Genomic DNA, 25,993 nt, shown 5'->3' with positions numbered 1-25,993 from the left:
TTAACAGAAATGATTCTATGATATCCAGCCGGAAAATCTTAAGGGAGGAGGGTGCTTCCTTACAATATTTTACATCACTCGGGAAATTACCTAGCAAATGGAACGAAATTTGGAAGGAGAAAGGGGGGCTCCTTTACAAATTTTCGCATTATTAGAAAACTAATAGAGCAAATGGAAATAATTTTGGCATAGGAAAGCATATGGATACGTAAAATGGATATTTGCTTATTTCAGACTTCTTTCTCCTTCAATTGGGGATACAATAAGGAAAGACGAGAGCTCATGTACGATTGTTTTGCATAAACAACATGACAAATGGAACGAAATATGACATGGGAACAATCATACCATCGAGCAAATGGAACAGAATTGGGCATGAGAGTAAATTTTAATACACTTCATGTTTAATCTTGATCCCCTCCTTCCAGATAGGGGTTACGTAGGAAGAGGGGCTCCGATAAAAATTGTATATAATAACTCGACAACTAATAGAGCAAACGAAACCAAATTTGGCATAAGCGAGTATTCGAGCACAAGAAATGTTTTTCCCGTGGTTAAGCAAATCTTCCCTCCATTCAGTGGATCGACAAAAAGTGGGAAGAGGGTCACTCATACACTTTATTTTTAATATTTCGATAACTAATCGAAAAAATGGAATCAAATTTGTATGGGAGCATATTTGTGTGCGGAAAATGTTTCTTCGATGGTTTGAGACACCCTTCTTTTGCCAAAGAGGAGATAAAAAGTAGGGAGAGGGTCACCCATTTTTTGGTTGAACTCGAGAACTTATCGAAAATGATATGGGATTGTATTTGTATACAAGAAGTGTTTTTCGGATTTATAAGACCCTCCTTCATTCCATTAGGGATGAAGGAAAGGGGGAGGTGGTAACTCTCACAATTTGTATAATAATTCGAGAACGAATAGGTAAAATAAGTGCACCTTGACGTTGTTTTTTTTACAAAACAGGTATCTATGATAGTTTGAAACCTTTTGCACATTAAAAAGGGACAACAAAGAATTCATATACAACAAAAATATTTTGGCATAAGCTATAAACTTATGAATCAAAGTAATTCAGAGTCATGAAAAGGATTAAAAAACGGTTTTAAAATAAAATTAATAAACATTTCAAAATAAAATACAGCAATTTAAAAAAAACAATTTAATGATTTTGAAATTGAATTTTAAAATTTTGAGCAAATAAATGAAAAGTTAATAACGAAGTACATACCACAAATTTCAGTAACTTCTGGAAGGTGTAGCAAAGCACACCGGGTCAGCTAGTTGTCAATAAAATGAAGCATTGTTTAACTTCGTGCCTAGTAAAATTGATATGTTTCATGGTTAACTAGTATGTGTTATGATAAAGATAAGGAGGAGCATTTAAAAAGTAAAATTACTATGTATGTTTGTTTGTTTATTTCCATGCATGCATTATTACATAATTAAAAACATTAAAATTCACACTTCCGACACTCGTCGGTCAATGTTAGTGTGTTCTCCCGATGCTCTAGAAAGATTTTCAAAGTTATGAAACTTGAAAGCAGCATTTGTTTGTTTACTCACGGGTTTGATGATTATTGATCCTTAATTAGTATAAACAACAAGAATGTTTACCACAGAAAAATTATAATACGCACTGATGTTTTTGAGTCAAATTTGTTTTGTTCTCAAAAGTACCATGTGCGTAGTATTTTGTTGATATGAATTGGTGCCACAATGTCTAAATTTCAATGTCTTCAATGGAAGTCGAACTCAATCGGGACTATTCAGGCGTTCTTGATATAGCGGAGCCTTCAGAGTTTGACCTCGTAAATGTTGGATCCAAGGGCGGATCGAAATGAGAGGGTAGATTGATTTTATTTGTGAAGGAAAGGGATGCTACCAACTCGTGCCGAGAGCGTGTCTGGGTCGAAAGCCGACGCTCGAAAGATCGATAACCGCCTTTGGGGATTATCGGAATTCCTTTAAAAAAACCAAATTTTCCAAAACTTCCGACCTTACTGAGGACCCAGGGACTCATCTCTTCCACTTGGATCCTGACCGTGACTCAAGCGAGTGTTTTTGTACTTGATTGCGCCCGTAGAAGTAACTTTACTCGTGAAAATTCCTTCTAAATTTGATTTTGGCGAAACTGATAAAGTTATTCTCACCCCCGCGTCTGCTATATATTTATAAGCGAAAATATGAAGCAGGCATAGCAAAAAACTGAAAAGTGACAGTTGTTTGTCCAAGTTAAAGATGTTTAAAAGAGTGTGTATTCAAAATTTAATGTGTTAAAAACTTAGTTGTGGTAATATGTGCACAATCCACATATAATTTTAAACAGATTCTGAAGTAAAACACATTATTTCTATTGAAGCTCTTCAGCAGGTATTACCCTTAAATGACCATGGGTCTTAGTAGCGACCAAAATTGTAGGACTCTAAAACTTATTTTAAAATTCAAATTCCACCGTTTTCAGAATTCGAACACATTGCTCTGGATCCAAACTTTCTTCCCTTTCTCTCTTTTATTTATTTATTTATTTTGAGTCCGTGAAGTCATACAAACTTAAAACCTTAAAAAATCTCTCCTCCTTACAAACGCTGGAAATAGTTCTGGTCATTAAAAGGTTTAGAGAAATATTTCTTTCAAACTTCAAAAAGTGTAGTTATGAATTGTGTAGAGAGCCAGATTGATGTTTTTTAACGATCTACCAACATAATACAAATCGTTTCAATCAATCGTCCATAGATTCTCTTAATTTAAAAATTCATTTCACTTCCATACTTAAAATTTCAAATATGTCTCTTTTTTTACATTACCTTATAAAAACACCAATAAATAACACCAATGCGTTAATTACGATGGAAAACGCTTCGATGCGCTAATTATGACGATTGTCACGCACCAGTTCAACACAAAATTGCCTGCCTATCTTTCGGTGTGATGAATTCACGTTAAGTAAGTTCAGGTGATGGCATTAAAATTCATTCTGATTATCCTGATAGTTTTTGTGTTTTCCCATTTATTTGGATTTAATTCAAGGATTCTCGTTTATCCCCTTTAACTGTGTATTTTGTAACTTCATCAAAATCGACCGAACGAACTTGCAGATGCATGATGCATCTCATATGTTATTCACGGTTCATTCCCCTGGAGTAACAAGAATCCTGTCAATCCACTAAAGCGGTATTTCATGCAAATATTCATACCAGATTCTTGTATAGCCAGCGAATGTATGATGAAGTGAAAACTGTCGCCTGGTAATAACTGAGTATTTTTTCCATCTCCATTTTCTCGTTACAGAGAGCCTTAATCAAACGGAAAACACCGAAAGAAGGACAGAAAAAAAACACACCCACCAAACGCCATGTGAGGAGACATCCCATCGTGCCACGGAGAAAACAATGTGTCAGACGTTGACACTTTACGTGAAGTGCTACTGAAAATCACAGTGTGACGAATATTCGCGTGTTTGTGTTTTCTTCGTGCCATTCCTGTCCTGTTTCGCTTGCTCCCCGAAGAAAGGGAGACATGATTCGCGAGCTTCGTTCGTGAAGAGGGAATGCAAACTTGATGGGAATCTCGTGACACGTTCTGGCACTATATTGCGCCTAGTTCAAGACGCCCAACACCGCAAAGTGGATTAGGGAAAATGAAGCTATAAATTTTTTGAAGCGCGCATTTGTTGGCGTTGTGGTAGTGAAAAAAAACACGTGCGCTGCTGGTAGAAATAAAGGGTATCCATCAAAGACTGTGGCAGTGCGAAAATGTGAAAAGATGGTTCTGCTCCGTTCGTGATTGATCTGATTCCAGTAATCAACTTCAGGTAGTGAGTGGGTGTTTGGTAGCAAATCAAGGAAACACGTGATGACATTTCACCGGCAACGTGGCGAAGGTCGTCGGGTAACAACGCGGATCCAGGTGCACCAGGTCGTGAGGGCACCTTCCGGTGAAGTATGTTCGATAATGGCCGGTGACAGAAACAGCAATACTAGTGGCAGAAGAAGAGGCAGAAGAAAAGGAAATTGTTCAGCTCGTTCCATCGGCAATGATAAAGTAGGGAGGTTAAATAAAACGAAGCATACCTTGAGCTGGGGCATTCACAAAATGGTAAAACGAACAGCGACAGTGTTGTTGGCTGCGGTTGCCTTGGTGATGTTGTTTCCTGCCCCGAGCGAGGCAAGCTATGCCGACACGGAAGATCTGATCAACGAACTGGACAGGCCGAGTAAGTTCACTCTATTCGAATAGCTACACCCTCACCGAGTTGCTATGCAAGAAATGCGACTTTCTTACATGGCAGCAGTAAAACTCAATGAAATATTTCGGTGCATGTACGATGTCCAAACATTGGCAGCTTACATGAAGTAAAAATGTTCAAGAAAGTCTTGCGTTTGATCGTAACACAAATTTTCATGAAAATAAATTTATTTGAACGAAATGCACAAGTTGACCTATTTTTAAAGCCAGCATTACAAGCAAAATTGTGTTATGAGAGAACGAAAATCGAACATTATACACAGCATAATTTTGGTACTAGTCATTTTGTTTTTAAAAAAAATGGGTAAAACTTAAGACAAAAGCTGATAACCAAATAACGTGCAAAGTTTATAAGTGGACCCTAAACTGTGATTCATAACTAGTTTAATCATATTAAAGCAATTTCAGATGAGGAAATAAAACAGAGTTGTGTATGATCGAATAGTTTCTTAAACCTGACTCGCTAACGATTTAGTATATTCCTTATAAACAATTTATAGAATATTTTGCACAACTTTTCATTGAGCATAAGAAAACTTTACAGATAACGAAAAAATGTCTTTGTCTCGATTAAAGTCGTTTCAACAACGTTACAGATGGCGAAAAATTATTGAAAAACTAATTCTGTACAATTGCGCCGACATCGGCTCAGGACTCAGGACTCAGGAGGCACCTGACTTGCCAACTGAGCTATATTGCTAGCCAGCATGCCAGCATGCACAAGCTATTATGTGCTTATTGGTTGCATTTGAGTGACTCATTGCTAATTATTGAAAAAAATCTTTTTCATGTGAAGAACCAAAACAAAACTATGGCCACATGCATTGGAGCATATTTTTGTTATGGACTTCAGGTTTTCTATCGATGAAATTGGCGGGTGCTTGATTAAATATGTCAGTACATTTTTTAGCCTTTTTTAGAATTTTTGAAACTCATAAAAGAAGCATATGATACGTACACGAGTTAATAACATAGAGCCGTTCAGATACCACGTGGACAAAAAGTGAAATTTTTGACACTCTTCCCAACCACTCCCTACCCCCCTCCTCGATTGTCCAAGTAGACAGATTTGAAATCTTGTTTTATTTTCTAAATCCAATAATACAGTTGAAAAAAATACACATTTTTGACTTTTTGTTATTTCAATTGTTCCGTCCGCCTGACGAACAAAGATGCTTACTACTAAATCCACCTACGCTGGCATCAAGGTGCGTTTTCCTAGAACGGCTCTTCATTTTCGACATCATTCAGAATAACGAGGATTGTACGGAATTGCTGTCGCTCCTGCCGTTTAATGCTCCTTTAAGAACAACCCGGTCGCAGGAATTGCTAAGACTTTCTAACCAACGAACTCTATATGGTCAGAACAACCCTTTAGATGTACATATGTTGTGCAAAATTCAACGAAATTGCTAATGAATTTCATTTTAATTTGTCGAAATCTAGTTTAATATCTGTAAATAATTTGAAGCATCTGCAAAGATTGTTAATTAAATAAATTTTTGGTTTAAAGTATTGGCAGATACAGATTTTCAGGTACAAAATAACTTTAAAAAATATTGAAAACTATAAATCATCTTGTTTATCACTTGCTTAAAAGTTGCTACAAATTGCTTTTAAGCGCTCATTCAGTAGAAGAAAGCGATTAAATTCGTTTCCTGGGTTACATAATTTTTCAACAATTTTTCGTACCGAATTATCTTAAACAATATTCAGATAGAAGAAAAATGTCATCCAAAGATAGCTTAATCTTAAAAATGGATTTTGTGGGAAAGCAACTTCAGTTTGCTCGAGATAAATAAAAGAAAATTGATGACTCAAGCGTTTATATTTGTTTTATTGAAATCATCGAATCCCGAGCATTCATCTCGACTTTATATTTTAAGTTGAATTTTAAATTATTGCTGCTTTTATTTTCACCTTAATGCAAGCCATGTTAGGATTTCATTTAAAACAAATCATATTTATTTACCTTTTGAAAATATTTATGAGGTTATAATCTTTGCAAGATCGATCTTTAAAATTTCTGTAAGGAGTGCTGCATGAGAGCTGCTTTATGCTGAAGTAAATAGTTAAAAACGATAGGAAAGCTCTTACACTTCAACATCAAATGTATAAGCAATAAAAAATATGTTTTCAAATTCAACATTAGAATGTTAAACTTTTCGTGACTTTGGTTGAGTGTATATTAAGCTTGCCAAATTGCCTGGTTTTATCCGGGTTTGCCCAAATATTTATTACAAAATTTGGGAAAAGTCCGGTCGGGTTGCCCGGTTTTATTGAAAAAGCTCTGATTTGTTCACTTTATTTTCCAAATCAAACAAAAAAAAAACAAATTGTAAAAACGTTTTATTTATGCGTTCAAAACGAAATTTTTCTAGGAAGTTTTGTAAAAATAATCGTGAAAGGTTTTTGGAAACCTGAAACACTGAACTATTTTTTTTTAGGTTTTTTATTTCTTTTTTTCGTTTTACCTTTTACTTAATAAATCGTTAGAAAATGTTTTACTCCATCTACACATCTATAACTTCTTCGTTCTCGTGAATTAGTTTTCATGACAATCGCCTCAAAGCTTTACGAGTTGTGTCCCATTTCAAGTTGATTTTGTATGGAAGAGAGATTCTCGAAACTATTATACAAACCATTTCTGGCCCGAAAAACCCTCGTATACGAAATTTCACTTCATTCCGACCGTCCGTTTATACGTAATAGTGTTACAAAGAAAACGCCTCCATTTTTAAGCATGTAATAGCAAGAAAATATGATTTTGTATGGGAGCCAAACAATTATACAAACCATCTCTGGCCCGAAAAAACCCTTGGATCCCAAATTTCACTTCTTTTCGACTGTCCGTATATACGTGATTGTGTTACAAAGAAAACGCTTTCATTTTTATATATAAGATTCTTAATTTCAACAGTATGTGCAGAATGCACAAATTCTATGAGTTCTGTGTAAATTTTCAATAATCAGCAGTGATTGAAATCCTCACCAATTTTCTCATCAGAGGCATTCAAAATACACGCTCTAAGGCTTCAAATAGCTATACAGGTGACGATACAATGCTACAGAATATTGAAACTTAAAAGCTGAATAAGCTTTCAAGTGACCGTTCTATGGAACTTTCGATTACTTGAGTATTTTATAAATGTTCAGGTATCAAAATTCTGCACGAAGTTGAATCTCAAGAACTGAGGAATAAAAAAAATGAAAGCTTCAAAAGATAGAAAGATCGGATCGAAAATAAACCGATTTAATCGATTATTCCAAGGCCAAAGAATCGATAAAAAAACTCGGATATTTGAATTCAAAAGATCGATCTCGCAAGGATCGATCCAAGATCGACCAATCCTAGTTCGAATATCTAAAAACTGAATTGTTGAAGATGAATATTTTCTGAAAAATATTTTTAAGTTACATTAAAAGGTTTCTTAAACTATAAATATTGGACAAAGCGGTTGAGAAACAAGAGAGATATTCCGATTGTAAGTGAAGAATGTTAAATTGATACTCAAAACCCGAGAAGGGAGTTTTTTTTCCGAGCCTTCAAGGAGCTTCCATAACAAATCAATGATGCAAAATTAAAGATTTCATAAATGCATTGAGGGTCCTAGAAGAACATTTGTTTATTTGAAAGCGCCTGAATAAAGTTACAAACCACCAAACTTCCAAGAGTGCCCGAATGACACTCAAGATCGGATGAGGGTAAAACAGTTAGGGCAAGTAATGTGCTCTTAAAGGCCCTTGAAAAGGGCTTAAAAACTCCTGAAGGTACCCATAACAACCTCCTATTTTTGTCAACGAATTCAAAAGATTAAAATTAAGTTCTTAAACAAAACCAACAACAATGGTTTTAGAATATTGTGTGAATTTCGTGGTTGTTTGGATATTAACCTATTTTTTTTCCTTTATACGATTGTTATTGATTAATATTCGAAATACGACGATCTATTATTGGCTAACATCAGGCTGCCTAGACTTTTTTCCAACTATCAGGCGTGAAGTACCGTAAACTGGGGAAACTTTAATCACCGGGGTAACTTTGATCAACATGAAATTTTTGCAGATGATCTTCATTAACTTAGTCTGAAATTAAAATATATGAAAACTGATTTCTACGTTTGAAAGCCTTTAAAATGAGTTTCGAATAGGCTAAATTTGGTTTGTAGTTGGAGATTTTTTTATGTTACTTAAAATGTAGTTTTAGAGTTTTAAAATATCTGTTTTTTCGAAGACTCACAAACAAACACCTCTCCTGATAAAATGATAGCATTTAGAAACAAATGGGTTGATTTATCTGAAAGTTTTACTTTTTTCCCTTGTGAAGGTATAGTTTTAGAGTTATTTTTTTGGTCATTCTATTATCAATTTTGAATATTAAAAAAAAAAACAGACATTTTCTATGAGAAAGCTTGTTTGGAACAAATGACTAAAAACCCTATCAAATGGCTAAGCTTGAATGAAAAAAAGAAAATAGGAACAGTGGAAGGACCTAGGGAATTGCAAGAAGGTAAAATTTCATTTGTTTTTGAGGCCAAAAAATACGGAGGAATGTTTATAACTGTTGCCCCTAAATGTATGCAGCAACAATGTCCATCTTTTGAGTATATTTGTTTTTGGATTAAAACGTAGAAAAATTCAATTGAGTGAAAACAAAAAATTACTGTTATTGATGTTTTAAGCCTTTTGTGCTAGTTGCCATCAAAACAATAATTTTTGAAGATGTTGAAATACGTTAAAACTAGTGATCAAAGTTACTCCGGTCTGGTTTTGTTTTTTGTGAATCTTTCAATAAAAACTGCGAGAAACAGAAAAAATGATATATGTTGCTATTCAAGTGGGGGTCAAAATAACTTTAAAAAGTGTAAATAAAAATAAAAAGGTTCTAAAGAATTGTTCAGAATAGCTTGAAACTTCGTTACGTGAATTCAGTACTCTACCCTGTTCTGTTTTAACTGAATTCGCGTCACAACTTTGAAGAGACATAACTTTGTTCATTGTTGCGGTGTTCCGAAAATCACTCAATTCTCATGAGAGACACTGAAACGTTTTCAACAGCGAAAGCAAAACATAAATTGTCGGTTGGTTTATCTTCCAGCGGGGCAAAGATTGTGTTCGACAGCGCTGCTCCGAGAATCAAAGAAATAAAATTTGAAAGAGAGACGTTTCTTCTCCAGTTGTAATTCTCAACTGAGTGAGGAGCTACCTGATTTTCAGTTTCTTCTTTCAGTCAATAACTTTTCTTGCTCAATCACTCACTCACTCACTCGTTTACTGATCGATGATCGAATGCTGTCTGCCTGATACATCTTGCTTTGTTGTTGCTGTTGTTGGGGAGGACCAAAATAGCCATTTAAACACGCAGGCAGTATGTATGAACATATGTATCTGCCGCTTTGCCAGAAAGTACGCAGGCAGTATGAACCGATGCAAGGCCGCATTGATTGAGCTTGAGTGAGTGAGTGAGTGGATTTTCGAATTGAATCTTGTATCAGTCAGTGTCTCAATCACTTCTGATACACATGTTTTTTTTTCTGGGATTTTCATCCTGTAGGATGATTCATCCCTAATCCGTCGTGGCTTGTGAACTATGTATATGATTTTTTTTATTTTTTGTATTTTTTTTTTGTTTTTTTATGTATTTTTTTTCTTTTATAGAGGTAAGAAGGGAAAGGATAGTGAATATTTGGCTAAAGAGAAGATCTTGTACTTTTTCAAGATCTATGTTGAAAGGAAAGTGAAAGATAGTGGACAACAAACATTTAATCATATTTCAGTGAGGAGTTTTGATTTTTTAAGAAATTGAATTAATTTTTTCTCTTCTTCGGGGCAGTTGGAAAGTGTTTGGCGAAGACTAGGGGAGAGGGAACAAGAAGAACGAAGATGTTGGTATATGAGGCAAGAAGTCAGGATATGTTTAATAGTAATTGGGGTTAGGCAGGAGGGGCAGATAGACGGGTCATCTTTAGTTATGAGATGCACGTGGGTGAGCCTTGAGTGCCCAATACGGAGTCTGGTAAGAGCAGTTCTTTCAACTTTGCAAGGTCTATCTAGCCAGCTCTCGGTGGTATTTTTAATTTCACGCAGTTTAGCATGATTGTTTGAGGACCATTCCGTGTCCCAGGCCAACATAATCTTACTTTTGACAAAGCGGGTAGCATCTTGTTGAGGGATCGGAGTTAAAGAGGGAACCATTGTGGTGCCAGCAGAAGCTAGTTTATCGGCGGCTTCATTGCCGGGTATACCTGAATGGCCGGGAACCCAACAAAGAGTGATATCGTTCTGTTGAGAGGCTAACTCGGAGATGTTCTGAATCCAGGGATGCTTTAGGTTTCCTGCGTCCAATGCTGCCAGGACGCTGGCCGAGTCAGAAAAAATAACGGTATTTGGTTTTGAGTTTCGTATGGCATCCCGCATGGCATAAGCTTCAGCACTAAACACTGAACAGCTGTTTGGCAAAGGAAGACTTCGGTTTGATAGGCCATCGTAGATACCGCAACCAACATGGCCATTATTGGCTTTGGAGCCATCGGTGTAGATTTGGGTAGACTCAGGGAACTTGTCCATAACCAATTTCCGGAAGCAAGGAAGGATGATCAGCGACGAATCCCCAGCTTTGATCTGTTGTTTAAGCGACATATCAATATTCGGGGCTCTATCATTCCAGTGTCTAAGAGATGGCCCGCTTCTAGGACAAACAAGGGGAAGTGGTTCACCTGTTAATTGAAGAATAAAAGAGTTAGTTCTTTGAACCATTGGTGAACTTATAGAACCACCATTTGCAAGAGATCTTAGGGCTTTGGAAGAGACATTCTTTCCGTCGAGAAACTTCAGCGGTAGTTGTCCGCTTTCAGCCATTAGTGACGGAATTGGACTTGTACAGAAGGCGGAGCTTATGATACGTACGCATTCGGTGTAGATCGGTTCGAGTCTTCTAATTACTTCATCCATTGCACGGCTTACAAATCCAATACCATACAAAACGGAGGGAATAAGCCAACCACGAAGGAACCGAAATAGGGAGGTTCGATGGGCGAAACTGGTTTTATTAGTTAGTATACGTAAGATGTTAATTTTGTTAGTTGCATTCTTTCTGATTTTGTTCATGTGGCACTTGAAATTGAGTTTATCGTCAATCCAAATGCCCAGCAGACGTAAGGAATGAACAAGAGGGATGTTAGAGTCATTTAAGGTAAGTGGGGGAAGTTTGCCAAGTTTCTTTCGGTTGGGTCCGAGATGTAGAAGGTTAGATTTAGCTGGAGAGAATTGAAAACCAACAGATGGAGCCCATCGTTCAAGCTGATTAACAGCTGTTTGCAATCTTTTGCGTGCCATTCTGGCAAAAGGGGAATTTGAAATTAGAATGACATCATCTGCGATCGACTTAGATGCGAATCCGCTCTCGCTTTTGAATCTTGTTTACATTGACTTCGCATTGTCGCTCAGCCGAATCTCTAGGGAACAACAGGCAGCAGCAATCGGCTTTGAATGTTTCCAACTAGAAACCTATCATGAGCGTTTCTTCCGAGTGATTTTCGGAACACTGCATTGTTGTTCAATCGAATTGCTACGGACATCAAATTGTGGGTAATTATTTTCTCTACAACCTATTTCAAGATATCACTTCATCATTCTACAGAAAGAACAGGAAGTTGAAGTGGTATGAACTGAAGTAAAAAATGGTCAATTCTAGCGTGAAGTCACCTTACAAAAGTAATCGATCACAACCCAAACAACTTAAACTTTTTATTATCCAAATTATATTGAAGGAAATTCAATTTGCGACCGTTTGCTACTATTTTTTTTTATTTTCAAGTAAATTGTTTGATTTCTAGAATGATAACAGCTACGAAAAGTTCGGAAAAGCTATTTCACGTCACGGTGGAATGTGTCCATTGTATAGCCCATTTTATGATGCAACTTTCATCTAAAGAAAGTGGGACATCAGTTATGAAAGAAATAAGACTTAAGAAAGAAATTGTCAAACAACTGCACTCACATATCTACTTAAGTAGTGCGCGCTCCTAACAACGTGGGAACAAACAACTTATTAAAGCTGGAAAAATACACTTTTTTTGCAGTGTTCTCAGCAAAACTGATTTCAAGTTTTATTCAATAATGTTGTAGTGTACGCGTTTATGCCCAGTTTTGCACCAGAACACTACCAGTTTTTGTACTTTTTGCTCAAAGTTTAAAATAAGATTTGCTGGCCAAAACAAGCGCAATCGCTAGTCTCGTTTATCAGTTCCCCAACTCTCCATAGAGCTGTTGAAAAATCATTGCAGAAGATTATTTATAGCACAAATGTTTTAATTTCTTCTTGACGAACAATGTTAGCTGACAAAAAGTTCGAAAAATCTTATTTATATGCTAAATAGCCACTAAATGACAATCTTCACGAAAAACTTCCCTGAGGCGACACTTGACCAAAAGGCTCGGTTTTGGCCTTTGAAATATGTAGGTGGGTATGTGTTTGTATGGGTGGTTCTGGTTTATGAAGGTGCCGGTAATAGAAGGTCGAGAGATACTTTCATAGTCGGAGGTTCCTACTAGCTAGCTCACACCGAACCCATTTGCATTTCGAGAAGCACGGTTAAGTAAAAAAAAAGCATAACGAAAGAACTGCATAGAGCGAGAAAGGTGTAACCCGGGTAATGGGAAATGATGATGGCAACACCCGAAGGCGGAACATGGTCCTAAAATTTCCACCCAGTTTTGACACCCCGACGACAACGACGGACGTCGACTGGGGCCATATGGGCACGGATGCAAGAGCCAAGCGGGTGTGATCCTGATAGAAAATGTCCGCAAGGGCAGACATGGTAATTTGCATAATTACACAAAAGGCACTCTGGCTCTATACTGCTGCTGCTTCCATCATCTGCTGTAAGCCTTCAAGTTTCGCCATAGGCCAGGCAAGGCTAGGCTATCCACTTTTCGCGAGATCACTCTAACAAACTGGATGCGGGGGTAAAGGTTAATGTATGAACTTTTCTAAAACTCTTTCATCCCAACGACAACGTTCTCGTCGTCTGGAGGAAATAAAAGAGTGAAAATGAGGCACACTTGTTCTTTTTTCCGAAGTATGTGAGCGGGTCGAGTGGGAAGTTTGTGTTCCTGGGCTCCCACTGTGATGGTGATACCACCGTCGTTGATGAAGCTTTCTGACGACGTCGTTGATGGTTTTATGCAGATTCGCTACTTTCCGATGTGACACAACCAGCCAACAGTTGGTGAGAAAATGTTAGGAAGCTGCGGAGATGCGACATATGCTGAATGCGAGTGTGTAAGGATATAAATTTCCGCACTCAAGCGGGGACTTTTCGGATGAAAGACTTCTTGGATTTAAGGCTTGTAAACTGGGGCTCACTGAAGCTGATTTTTTTTCCATTCCGTTACGTTTGTACTGACTTCTGGGGTATAGCAATTGTACGATGTCCTTATGGCACACATTCAAGAAAGAATGACTTGAATGAGTCACATTTCTATGAATCAGGATGTGGATATACAGCGAGCGAAACAAGAATCCACAATTTGCTTGTTCAAATACCAATGATTTAAAATCACCAAAATATTCTCCCACAATTAAATTTTTCAACGGATAAATCACGCATAAGTTTACTTTTTTCGATAAGAATACCATCACTTAATGTATTTCTACAAAAATCAAGACTGTTCCTTAAAATTGGTATGTGAATTGGAAGTGGAAAAAAATCACCTTGACCAGGAATCGAACCCGAGTCTTCTGATAACCTCTCCGAACCTAACCAATAGGCCAAATCGTCAGACGAAACAAGTCAAGCTGTAGCTCTATAACTCTGTTTACTTTGTCGAGTTTAATTTGCTGCTAGATTCTACTGCAGAAAAAGCTCATCGTGCTCCGATCAATGGTGCTTTATACGCCCCGAGATAACAAGTTGAAGTGAAAACGAGTTTAAAAATTTCTTAAAGTGAAAAATCAAGATAATTTAACGCACAAAAGAGCTTATTTTCCGGTGCTCAAAAATTATAATATTTTAATAAATTGAGAACCTAGTTGGTATTTTAAAAATATTTCTGTAAATATAATAAGGAGATTTCTTTTTTGCTGAAAAATTAATACTATATGATCAACAAAACTGTTCCTCATGAAAATTATTTTGAGAAAATTCGTACTTTCGTGGAAAATAGTAGTGCTTAAAATGCTTCGGGAGCTCGTTATGCCCTTATCTCTCCTACTGCTAGCCATCTGATCCATCAAGCTCCATTGAAAAGTACAATATTTTACTAGGTCTCGAAATTCACTTTTTAGTAACCTTGATGTAATTTTAATTATTTGAATAAGTTATCTTTGAATTTCCTATGCGTACCAAGTACTGTGGTATCAAGTACTTATTTCGTGACCAAAATCATTCAGCGCACCCGCATTAATCCCGTATAGTCGAAAATGGTTCTCGATTCCGTTTAACAGCAAGAAAATTCAGCCATATACGACTTGAAACTGCAAAAATAGTATTTGACTGACTAAAAATATTAATACTTTTGAATGAGAAGCTTGTATTTAAGATTCGAATTCAGCCTGGATTCTATTTTTCATTATCTCACATCATCTTAATTAATAAATTTAGCAGTTTGATGAAGTATTATAACTCAAATGTCAAATTCCTTAGTGCTAGAGGAGCATCTCTTAAAACCCCTTTTAATACCTTAGCAAAACTAGAAAACACCTTAAAAGTTATCTTTTCAAACAGTTTGTAAAAGCGTTATTGTTCAGTTTCACAAAATAATTTTTTCTTATTTAATTTTTGGCATTTCGGCGAGTTGTGAAAATTCAAGGTAGAATATTTAGAAAGAACATGAAAGTATTATTGGTGGAAAGATCAAAGCTAGAGCGCTTTGGGTAGAAGAAATTGAATAGTTGGTGAAAATGTGAGCAGGGCTTTTGTTTTGTGAACAGCTTTTGAACTACTTGCGTGATTCTTTGCCGCGCGCCGTTTCAATGTTGATAGGAAGCGATGAAGAAACCCATCGCATTCCTACCCACATTGAAACACGGACGGGTCGAACACATGAGATTGTGTCCGATCGGGCAAAAAATCACCCAAGCAGCGCTCACATGTGCTGTTCTATTGCTAAGCCAATTCTATCGATGCGTGCTACTTTTTTAGGTACATCGGATGATTGCTACTTTTTGTTTCGCATATTATCCATCCGATGCCTTACTTTTTTTGCAAAATGCATCGTGGTGAATTGTGTTGTAATTTTTGGTATCCCATTTCCCCCCTTCTTAAGCCAAATGGTTCTGTTATCTTATTTTAATCGCCGCCGGGATATATTCTTATTTAATTTTTGGCATTTAGGCGAGTTGTGAAAATTCATAAGTAGAATATTTAGAAAGAACATGAAAGTATTATAGGTGGAAAGATCAAAGCTAGAGATTAAAATAAGATAACAGAATCATTTGGCTAAAGAAAGGGGGAAATGGGATAACAAAAATTACAACACAATTCACCACGATGCATTTGGCAAAAAAGTAAGGCATCGGATGGATAATATGCGAAACAAAAAGTAGCAATCATCCGATGTACCTAAAAAAGTAGCACGCATCGATAGAATTGGCTTAGCAATAGAACAGCACATGTGAGCGCTGCTTGGGTGATTTTTTGCCCGGTCGGACACAATCTCATGTGTTCGACCCGTCCGTGTTTCAATGTGGGTAGGAATGCGATGGGTTTCTTCATCGCTTCCTATCAACATTGAAACGGCGCGCGGCAAAGAATCACGCAAGTAGTTCAAAAGCTGTTCACAAAACAAAAGCCCTGCTCACATTTTCACCAACTATTCAATTTCTTCTACCCAAAGCGCTCTAGCTTTGATCTTTCCACCTATAATACTTCCATGTTCTTTCTAAATATTCTACCTTGAATTTTCACAACTCGCCGAAATGCCAAAAATTAAATAAGAATATATCCCGGCGGCGATTAAAATAAGATAACAAAATAATTTTTTAGAAATAATCTTTGTCGTACTTTTATTGGTATATTCTGACAAATTACGAAATTTGCCGCAATTCCATTTTTTTCACTCGTTAAAACGCAACTTTTATCTCAAAGATTCATTAGCAGAACGAACGCTCCTGCACCGTTTTTCTTTCTCATTCTCTTTATTACAATTACATTCGAATCTTCCATCGAAATTACAAGTTAGGAACCGAGTCTTTCATCGGAATACCGAAATCTTATTCCGAGTCTTTCATCGTAATATCAAACAATCCGAATCTTTCGTCGAAAATTCAATTTACGATCCGAATCTTTTATCGGAATACCAAAATCTTATCCAAGTCTTTCATCGGAAAATCAAGAACCTGTCCGAGTTGGAGTCTTTCATCAAAATATCAAACAATGCAAATCATTCTTCGGATTTCAAATTACGATCGAAATAACAAAATATAATCCGAGTCTTTCAATGGAATATCAACAACCAATCCGAGTCTTTCATCGGAATACCAAAATCATATTCCGTGTTTTTTTCGGAATATCTAACTATCCGAATCTTTCATCGGAATACCAGAATCTAATCCGAGACTTGCATCGAAAAATCAAGAACCAATCTGAATCTTTCATCGGAGTCTCAAAATAAGTCCGAGTCTTTCATCGGAATTATCAAAAACAATCCAAATTTTCCATCGGAATTGAAAATTGCGATCCGAGTCTTTCATCTTAGTCAAAACACTTTATCCGAGTCTTTCATCGGAATATCCTAAATCAATCCGAGTCTTTCATCGAGATTAAGAAAAACTCCGTGCTTGCTAACCCGTAGTGCTAGGATCTTTTCACTTTCACACTTACCAACTGCGCCATTGCCAACTTTTATTCATATACTAGCTGATCCCGTACGAACTTCGTTTCGCTTTAAATCATTGGTACGTCAAAATGAGTTTAGAAAATGAATTCGAAACATTCTTTCGACAATTTTGGGGAAAAAATTCAACAGTGTTTAAAGTCGCTACTGTTACTATTACTTGAAATTCAAATTAAACGGTTGATTGGCTTTTTATTAAAATTTATGTGAGAGTGTTTTCTTCTCGATCGGTTGCAAAATCTAGACATTATGGCAGAAACATGTACTATTTGTTTATGTGCACGACTGTTTTGCTTGACCTTCACGCTTAAATTGGTATCAATTAACTGCCTCCAACAAAATTATTGCACAAAACACGGAACTTTCAATGAAACCCTCTTTTTCTGTCCCATGGCCCGAAATTCGATAATTGAAACCAATTTTACGCTCCTCAAAACTCCCTTTTGCCATGGACGGCCTTTTTTTGACCACGATTCAAAACTTGACACCTGAAATCAATTATCTTTTCTGTTAACCTCCCATGTGTCAATTTTCATTACAATTCTATGCTCAATCAAGATAATATCGTAAAATCAGTGAACAGATAATAACCCCTTTTGCCGACCCCTGAGTCAAGATTTGAAACCTGAAAGCAAAAGAACGTCCCTCAAAACTCCTATGCGGAAATTTTCATCTCAATCCAATGTAGAATAACGTCAAAATCGCAAAAACATTAAAGTTGGGTATGGACGACTCCTTCAGCCAACTTCTGATCCGCAATTCGAAACTTGAAATCGATTGCTCGTCTCTCAAAACACTCATGTGCAAATTTTCATCACAATCCGACGGAAAATAACGTCAATAACGTGAAAACAATATTTGTCTTGTATGGACGACCCCCTTCAGAAGGGGTCGTCCAAAAATCTAAAAACATTTTTCATCATTCCTGGTCCTAATGAGCATCCATGCCAAATTTCAGATCTCTAGCTCTTAAGACGGCTGAGTCTATAGAGGACAAACAAACAAACAAACAAACAAACAAACATACAGATAATTGCTTTTTATATATATAGATTCTGACAAATTACGAAATTTGCCGCAATTAATTTTTTTAACTCGTTAAAACGCGACTTTTCTCTCCAAGAGTCGTTAACAGAATGATCGCTATATGCTCTCTTTTTCTCTCTCTTGTAATTTTCGCTACCGTTGTTGTTTCGGGAAACTGACAGCACCGAAATCCCATACGTTAAAATGTTTTAATTTATATTTAAGTAGAACGTGTTTATTCAATCTGATTGAGAATTTTGATTTACTCATTTTTATAAATTTATCTTTCGTCTGTAGTTGTATTCACTACAATCTTGTATTTTTGTATAAAATATAGATGGTGCTTTTCTTATTTTGCTCCGTTTTTTCATGTTTTCTATCCTCAACGCCAATTGCTTTATCAAAAACTAGTAAACTTATGCTCGATTTATCTGTTGACCAATTTTAGAAGAAAAATTTGACGCTTAGCAATGTTTCATATTTTTACAAGCAAAGCACATAGTGATACCACAGAGAACAGACATACAAGCTAGCCCACGAAAGTTGTGTAAAAATCCCAACACCCTTTTTGAACCAATTTTGATTTTTGGTTGGGCCACCAGATGTCTCCAAAAACACCAAAGAGAACTGTGAAAACAAAGCTGACTAAGTTTCAGTCAGTTTTCTATAGGTCGTATGAGCTGCTTAGCATGCTTCAAGAATATCGCTATTGAAGTTTCGTAAAACGTTCATCATGTTGCATAAAAAAATAATAATAAAAGTTATTATCTTTTTTCATCAAATTTGTTAGAAATACAAAGCTTAAAACAGCTGGATGCTAAAGTTAACATGTGAAAGTAGCCCGCTTTGAGATGCCTAGAATCAGTACTGCTGAGTGAGACTGATCGTCAAGAATGTTCTTGTATTTGACTGGACACAGAAGATGCATTTTCTAACATAAATTACTGTTCAAGAAGTGAGAAATTCTATACCAAATCTGTTAGTTGGGGATTTTTTTTTATTATCTGACGGGTTTGCGCCGGGGGTCTTCAGATTTTCACCAAAATTGAAAATTTGGTTCATTTTTGCGACTTAAAAACACATGTATTTTTTCTGATTTTTAACATTTTTATTTTTTGAGTTAGCTTCGGTTAGATTTTTTTGTCAATAAAAAATAACCATTTTTCAAAGCTACATAACTCTGTTGTTTCTCAACGGAAATTATAAAATAGCACATCAAAATGCATTGAAATTTTATCAGCTTTCCAAATAGAATAGTTGAAAAAAATAAAATAGTGACCTTCAACATGAAAAGTTGTAAATAAACTTTAAATGGCGTCTAAAAGTACCGTCTGCACCACCGAATATTTTGCAAAAAATACCATTGTGTAGCTCGATTCATGATGCAACTTTCATCTGAAGACACCAAAGTGGGCCATTAACACCTTGAAGAGTTATGAAAGAAATAATGGCAATAAATCTCTTTTTTTGCATCGAAAACAAACAATGGTCGAACAACTGCACTCACATATGGAGATAGCAAGCACTTCTAACAACATGGAAACAAAAGAACTTATCAAAGCAGGTAAAAAAACACTATTTTTTGGGCTTTGTAGACTGACCCTACTCACATAATAGTCCCATATGAATTTTCGTCATTTTAGGTCAACATAGGGATTCAAAATAAAACACTAAAAAAAAGAGGTTTTGTTCTACAAATTTCGAAAAAAAATATCAATTTGTGACTGTCCTATATGAAATATACCCGAATAACAGTTCCATATGTGAAATAACACGGATTTGGTTACTTTTCAATGTTTCTTTCGGCGAAATAGTCTTTGGTTTATTGCTTTGAATCATTTAAACATTTTTTTAACTCACTTGATGTCGAATGATGCACACTAGTTTTCGAAGGCAGGTCTGACTTCCTTAGGAATGACTTCCTGAGCGAAAAACTATCGGATGCAATCAAAAATCGTAAAAAGATTCAACTTACAATGTGGAATTCATTATATTTTTTTGCAAAAGTATGTTTCTTTTTCTGACAATTGCATTTAGATGTTCAAAAATGATCAAATTTAAGTCTTAGAAAGTAGCTTGGTGAGAAAAATATATTTTGTATGGGACTGTTATGCTAGTAGATTCGAAAAAGGTTTCAAATATGGTCGATTAACAGTCCCATAATGAATAAAAATGGTGCTCTCGACCTTACCAATAACCCAATTTCGAAAATTTCAGGCCTAACGATTTATTATGACAACCTAGAAACGATTTTCGTTTATGCTGAAAGTGGTGGTCACAGTTTAAAAATAAATTCCAAAACAGAAAAAGCTGATTGTCTCGCTTGCTTATTTTTGTATATGGGACTGTTATGAAAGAAGGGGCGGTAGATTGTTGCAGCTTAACGGACTTCATGTTATATCCAAAAATCTAATAACGTATTCGTGTATACCCAGTTTTGCACCAGGTCACAACAAGTTATGCACATTTTACTGCCATTTTTAGAAGTAAGTAGTAATTCCCCAGATTTGATTTAAAATGGACGGTGGAACACTGAAGATTCGTGTGTGAGCGATCGAGGTAGCAAAACACTGACGACGAATTATGTTCGTTCTAGTATGGTAAACCTCAAAACTGGGCGAATGTAGAAAACGAATACGGTAAAAGTATCACATTTTCATCATTTTACAGCCTGGGCTGGCCATACTGAGCTCTTTGATTATTTCTACACCATTTGTGCCACTTTCTCATACTTTTTTGATCAATGGGAAAGGATTTTGGTGTCCAGTGCTTAGCTCCCGATATAAAAACTATTTAAAGCACGTCTATATTTCATTTTTTTAATCACATTTTTGTGATCCCAAACACAGAGACTGAGCCTTCTACTATTGGCATTGATTATGCTTCACAATGATCTTTGATCGAAAAATTTATAAGTTATATAGTATATGACCAGGTTGTAAAACCAACATTCCCATTATTAGTTATATCACATAAACAATACGATACTCAGAATTTTGGTTAAAATTTAAAGTCAGTTTTGCTGCAAACACTCTACAAAGCCCAAAAAATAGTGTTTTTTACCTGCTTTGGTAAGTTCTTTTGTTTCGATGTTGTTAGAAGTGCTTGCTATCTCCATATGTGAGTGCAGTTGTTCCACCATTGTTTGTTTTCGATGCAAAAAAAGAGATTTATTGTCATTATTTCTTTCATAACTCTTCAGGGTGTTAATGGCCCACTTTGGTGTCTTCAGATGAAAGTTACATCATGAATCGAGCTACACAATGGTATTTTTTGCAAAATATTCGGTGGTGCAGACGGTACTTTTAGAGGCCATTTAAAGTTTATTTACAACTTTTCATGTTGAAGGTCAATATTTTATTTTTTTCAACTATTCCATTTGGAAAGCTGATAAAATTTCAATGCATTTTGATGTGCTATTTTATAATTTCCGTTGAGAAACAACAGAGTTATGTAGCTTTGAAAAATGGTTATTTTTTATTGACAAAAAAATCTAACCGAAGCTAACTCAAAAAATAAAAATGTTAGAAATCTGAAAAAATACATGTGTTTTTAAGTCGCAAAAATGAACCAAATTTTCAATTTTGGGGAAAATCTGAAGACCCCCGGCGCAAATTGTCAGATAATAAAAAAAAATCCCCAGTTATCTTAACTGTCATAGTAGTGCAAAAATAAAGAAAGTGAAATTCCTCCCAGTTAAAAGTAACTCTGATTTCATTTATTTAGCAATAAATTAAAGCCGTCCATTTTTTTGAGACATTGGACTCATTTTTTGTGAGTTCATATACGATTACGTCTTTCCGAAAACTGGGTACACGAAAATTTGATTTGTAACTTTTGAACGGCGCAATAGATGGCACTGTTTATAGTCAATTTCTAACGTATTTTTTTGGTGTTAGCATTTGAAATTTTACATACTTTTTTGACGATTTTTTTGTTCGAGCTTGTATGTCTGTTCTCTGTGGGGATACTATTCTTCTTCGTTAACTTTATGTGTTTAAATTTTAGGTGAGATGCTCGGTGGAATAAAACTTTATAAAGAAAAAAATATTTTATTAAATATTAAAAAGGGGGATAGACAGGCATTAGTGCGCCCATAGAAGACAGTTGTATATCCCACAGTGAAATGAAATTTTCGAACTGACCTAACGTGAGTTTTAGTTAAAATATGGCCCAGGCCTGTAGAAAAAATAAAATGATTAGGCTACAGAACCGATTTTTACAAACTTTACACAATTGAATTCAGTGGTCGGAAAATCGCTCAAGAAAAGCAATCAGGAATGGTTTCTAGCTAGAATGATGCTACCTCCGAGTGCTGTGATGCGCACGTGGTAAAAGTACCCATTGAATATATGTCGAAAATCAACACTAACTTGATACAAGAAGATATACCATGCCCCACCGGAGGCTACCGTTGCTATTCGTCACGTGGCTAATCGACTGTGATCGACATACTTGGTGATACATTTTGAACGTCGCTCCCTCAATCATTCCCGAACGTCTATCCTCGCATCATTGTTGATAATGCTCGTTATATTGATAGACGCATTAATGTTTCAAAAGGAAAAATCTGAATAAATACCAGGACCACATGTTCAAAAAAGCTGTAGCACATGCTGGACAGTTCTTTGCGGTTACCTAGTCATGATTTTGTCCTTCTAGGCAAAACGAAAAATAAAAAATCATCTGATAGCCTACATAGATCGCTCAGAACTGATACATATCAGTTATGATCCTAAAGGTTGAAAGTCGTTAGGGGAAGGAAATCAGCATCGAGACGTTCGTTGCTGATAGTCTGCGTCCTTTTTTACCTCATCATGTATCGCAAAAGTGTTTCAAATACAGAAGCGTCGTTGTCATGCATGATTGTTTGTATGATTTGGTTGAAGAAGGAAAATTTGACTGCTTTGATTTTCTGGCTCTGAATGTAGTCAAGCATGGCTCAGTGAAAATGATTGATTTTCGGAAGCATGATTGAATTACTGGGAAGCTCAAAACTCTCAGTCATACAATTTATTTTTTTTAATCGTGCTTCAGTATGTTGAGCAAGATATCAAAGTGTAGAGGAAATATTTTATTGTTGGTTGATACCTATGTATTTATTTAATGAGATTTCCCAACGTACCTACACGAAGATTTTTTTTTTTAATTTGTGAAATTTATAAAACTCAAAAGAAATTAAACGATCGAAACGTGGCAATTCAAATAAAGGCGCCTCGATGTTTTTTTACGTATCTCAAAAATCTTTTAATTAGAGTTCAATGAAGTTCTAAAAACCAAAGCTAGACAATTAAAGTAATTAAACAAAATAAAGTTTGTTCTGATTCGGATCAGTCGGGGGCAGTTACAACTTGTCTACAAAATACTTATGAATTTTTGGACCAACTTTTGGTTGACGCTGGATTTTCAAATGTTCATAATATTAATATTCTGATAGATTTTTAATGAGTTTTTATGAGGTTTTATTCAAGCAACATTTCATAAATTCTTCGTTTTTTGTTTGCTCCTCAACTTAGCTCCACAAGTTTCTTTTGAAATTAAATGTAGCATTTTATGAAAACTTATAAGTCTCTTTGAAACTGGTTCTAAGTTTTTTGAAAAAAAAAAACCAAATATACAGAATGTTCTCGTATTTTTTGAAATTACTTGCAAATTTTTTTTTTTATAAAGTATCAAATTTATTAAACGTTGGATTTTCTTCACCAGCGCCTAAATTTTGACAACTGAGCCACTTTACTACCACCAATTGCTCATAAAGAATAAGCTGAAGAATTTTACAGAAATATAAATTCCTTAAACCAATTTTTGATGTTTTTCATTAAAAAGACCGAACCTGTGTTCCTCGAAGGACCCATGTGGGTTTTTTTTAGTGCAATTTAAAGACCAACCACTCAACACTTGATCCTCCGTGACGCATAGAAACAGTGCACAATGGAACACTGAGGTTCAGATGGATTCCTAGCTTCAGCAAGTTTGGAGCTAGCTAAGGTTGCTAGAATTTTTTCAGTACGTATCCGGGCCGGAACAACTCGGGCAATTTTATACAAAAACCTGGCAAAATCCGGGCATTTGATTTCAAAAGTGTCGAAAGAAATCCGGGCAAAATCCAGGCAAATTTTGTCAAAACCCTAAAATTACTCAACAAAAATCAAAAAAAAAATTTAAAATTTTTTTTATGAAAATTCATCGACAGATTGTAAATTGTATTGAAGGCTAATAAAGTGACAAAATCCGGGCTAAACTCGGGATTTTTTCAATAAAACCTGGGCATCCGGGCCAGGCCGGACTGTCTGGCCTTTAAGCTCCGCAAATTCAGAATTCCGCAAATTCAACTACTGCCAACTGTAAAAGCTGTATTTTTCGCCTTTGCGGCTTCTGGGTTAAGAATACTCGCCTGCCGAACTCACAGGCCTAAACCTAAAGGAAACCCGGTGTAGAACATCGTGTAGAAAAAAATCTCGGTATCAAGATGAGGTACTGGAGGAACTGGAGATTACCAAAAAATGGCACTGACATAGGTCTGGAATTACATTTACGGAAAAAGTGCCAGCGAGCATCGCCAGGTGCATTCGCAACAAACTCAAGGAATGTATTGAAGTCGTTAGAGGCTAGAGGCCGTTCACTAATTACGTAAGCACATAGGGGGGGAGGGGGGTTTCACATTTGCTTACGATCTCTTACCAGGGGGTAGGGGGGGTTTCCAAAAATCTTACGTAAGAAATGTTACATTGATAATTCGTCACAGCCATTCGAAACTATATTACTCAATTTTTTCTCATTCCCTATTTATTGGTTTATGTTATTTATCTTTTAATGTCTACTAATTTATAAAAAAAATTGCTGGTTCTATTAAACTTATAGGTATCCAAGTCAAACCCTTATGCCACCAAAACACTAAATCACATTAATAAAACAGATCGTCACTTTTTGCGTTTCATCATAACAATCTTTTTAATTGAAAAATTTATAGAAACAAAAAGCAAAGTGGCGCGATGTGACACCACTATTTGAATCCATCGTATTTCGAAAACGACTTCATCTACAAAAAATCTTCAAAAGTCAATATGAGGCGTTTAAGATAATCAATTTCTAGACAGTTTTTCAGACATTACCAACTCAAAAACATTACAATTTTTATGGTACCTTGTGCTAACCTGATCTTTAACTCTTTTTTTTTAATCGGAATTTAGATTTTATATTTTTTATCCACTATGGAAATTTATTGAAGTTTATTGTTACCCCGAACATCTATATCTATATCTTAAATGATGGTTTTTAAAATCGTTTATGAAATTTCATCTGTGTTTTGTATAAATTGTGCCTTTGAAATACAATGATTAAGTTTAACCTAAAAAGTGCTACACCTTGAAGCATGGATGTCACATTTTTAATATTTTCAAGCTATTTTTGAAAAAAAATGTGTCAATTTCTCAAACAATAAAAAACGTAAGATCCCCGATGGGGGTGAGGGGGTTTTGCAAAAATCTTACTTTTTCATACCAGGGGGGGAGGGAGGGTTGAAAATTTCCAAAATCATGCTTACGTAATTAGTGAACGGCCCGCTAATTCTTGATTCTTTTTTATTGATGTTGTTGCCAAGATTCTAAAGAATGTTAATAGTTGTTCAGGTAATTCGATGTGATTAATCAGTTAACAGGGTAACGCTATTGAAGCATTATGAAAAATTACGCGAACTTTAATGTCTCCCTGTGTTTAAATGAAATAGTATTCATTACTCATAACGGAAACACTTATTTATCGCTTAATACAGCTGAACAAAAAACTGTGAACATCAAACTCAATAAATTTCATTACAAATTTAGGACAGCATAAAATCGAATAACATATTATGTATCGTAACCTAAGATACATTTGA

At 35.7% G+C, this 25,993-nt stretch overlaps 1 protein-coding gene across 1 annotated transcript in view; it reads left to right on the top strand.

Annotated features, from left to right (window-relative positions):
• LOC129739534 (titin) overlaps positions 1–25,993 on the top strand; it is a 513,907-nt gene that overhangs the window by 145,586 nt on the left and 342,328 nt on the right. Inside the window, exon 3 of the mRNA XM_055731016.1 lies at positions 3,295–4,219. Within this exon, the coding sequence (XP_055586991.1) occupies positions 3,859–4,219 (361 nt within the window). The 5' untranslated portion in view covers positions 3,295–3,858. The remainder of the gene's footprint in view (positions 1–3,294; positions 4,220–25,993) is intronic.

Source organism: Uranotaenia lowii, chromosome 1 (genome assembly GCF_029784155.1).
Source record: "Uranotaenia lowii strain MFRU-FL chromosome 1, ASM2978415v1, whole genome shotgun sequence".
NCBI lineage: Eukaryota > Metazoa > Arthropoda > Insecta > Diptera > Culicidae > Uranotaenia > Uranotaenia lowii.
The sequence above is the reverse complement of the archived record's forward strand: the minus strand, read 5'-3'. Positions and strand labels throughout refer to the sequence as shown.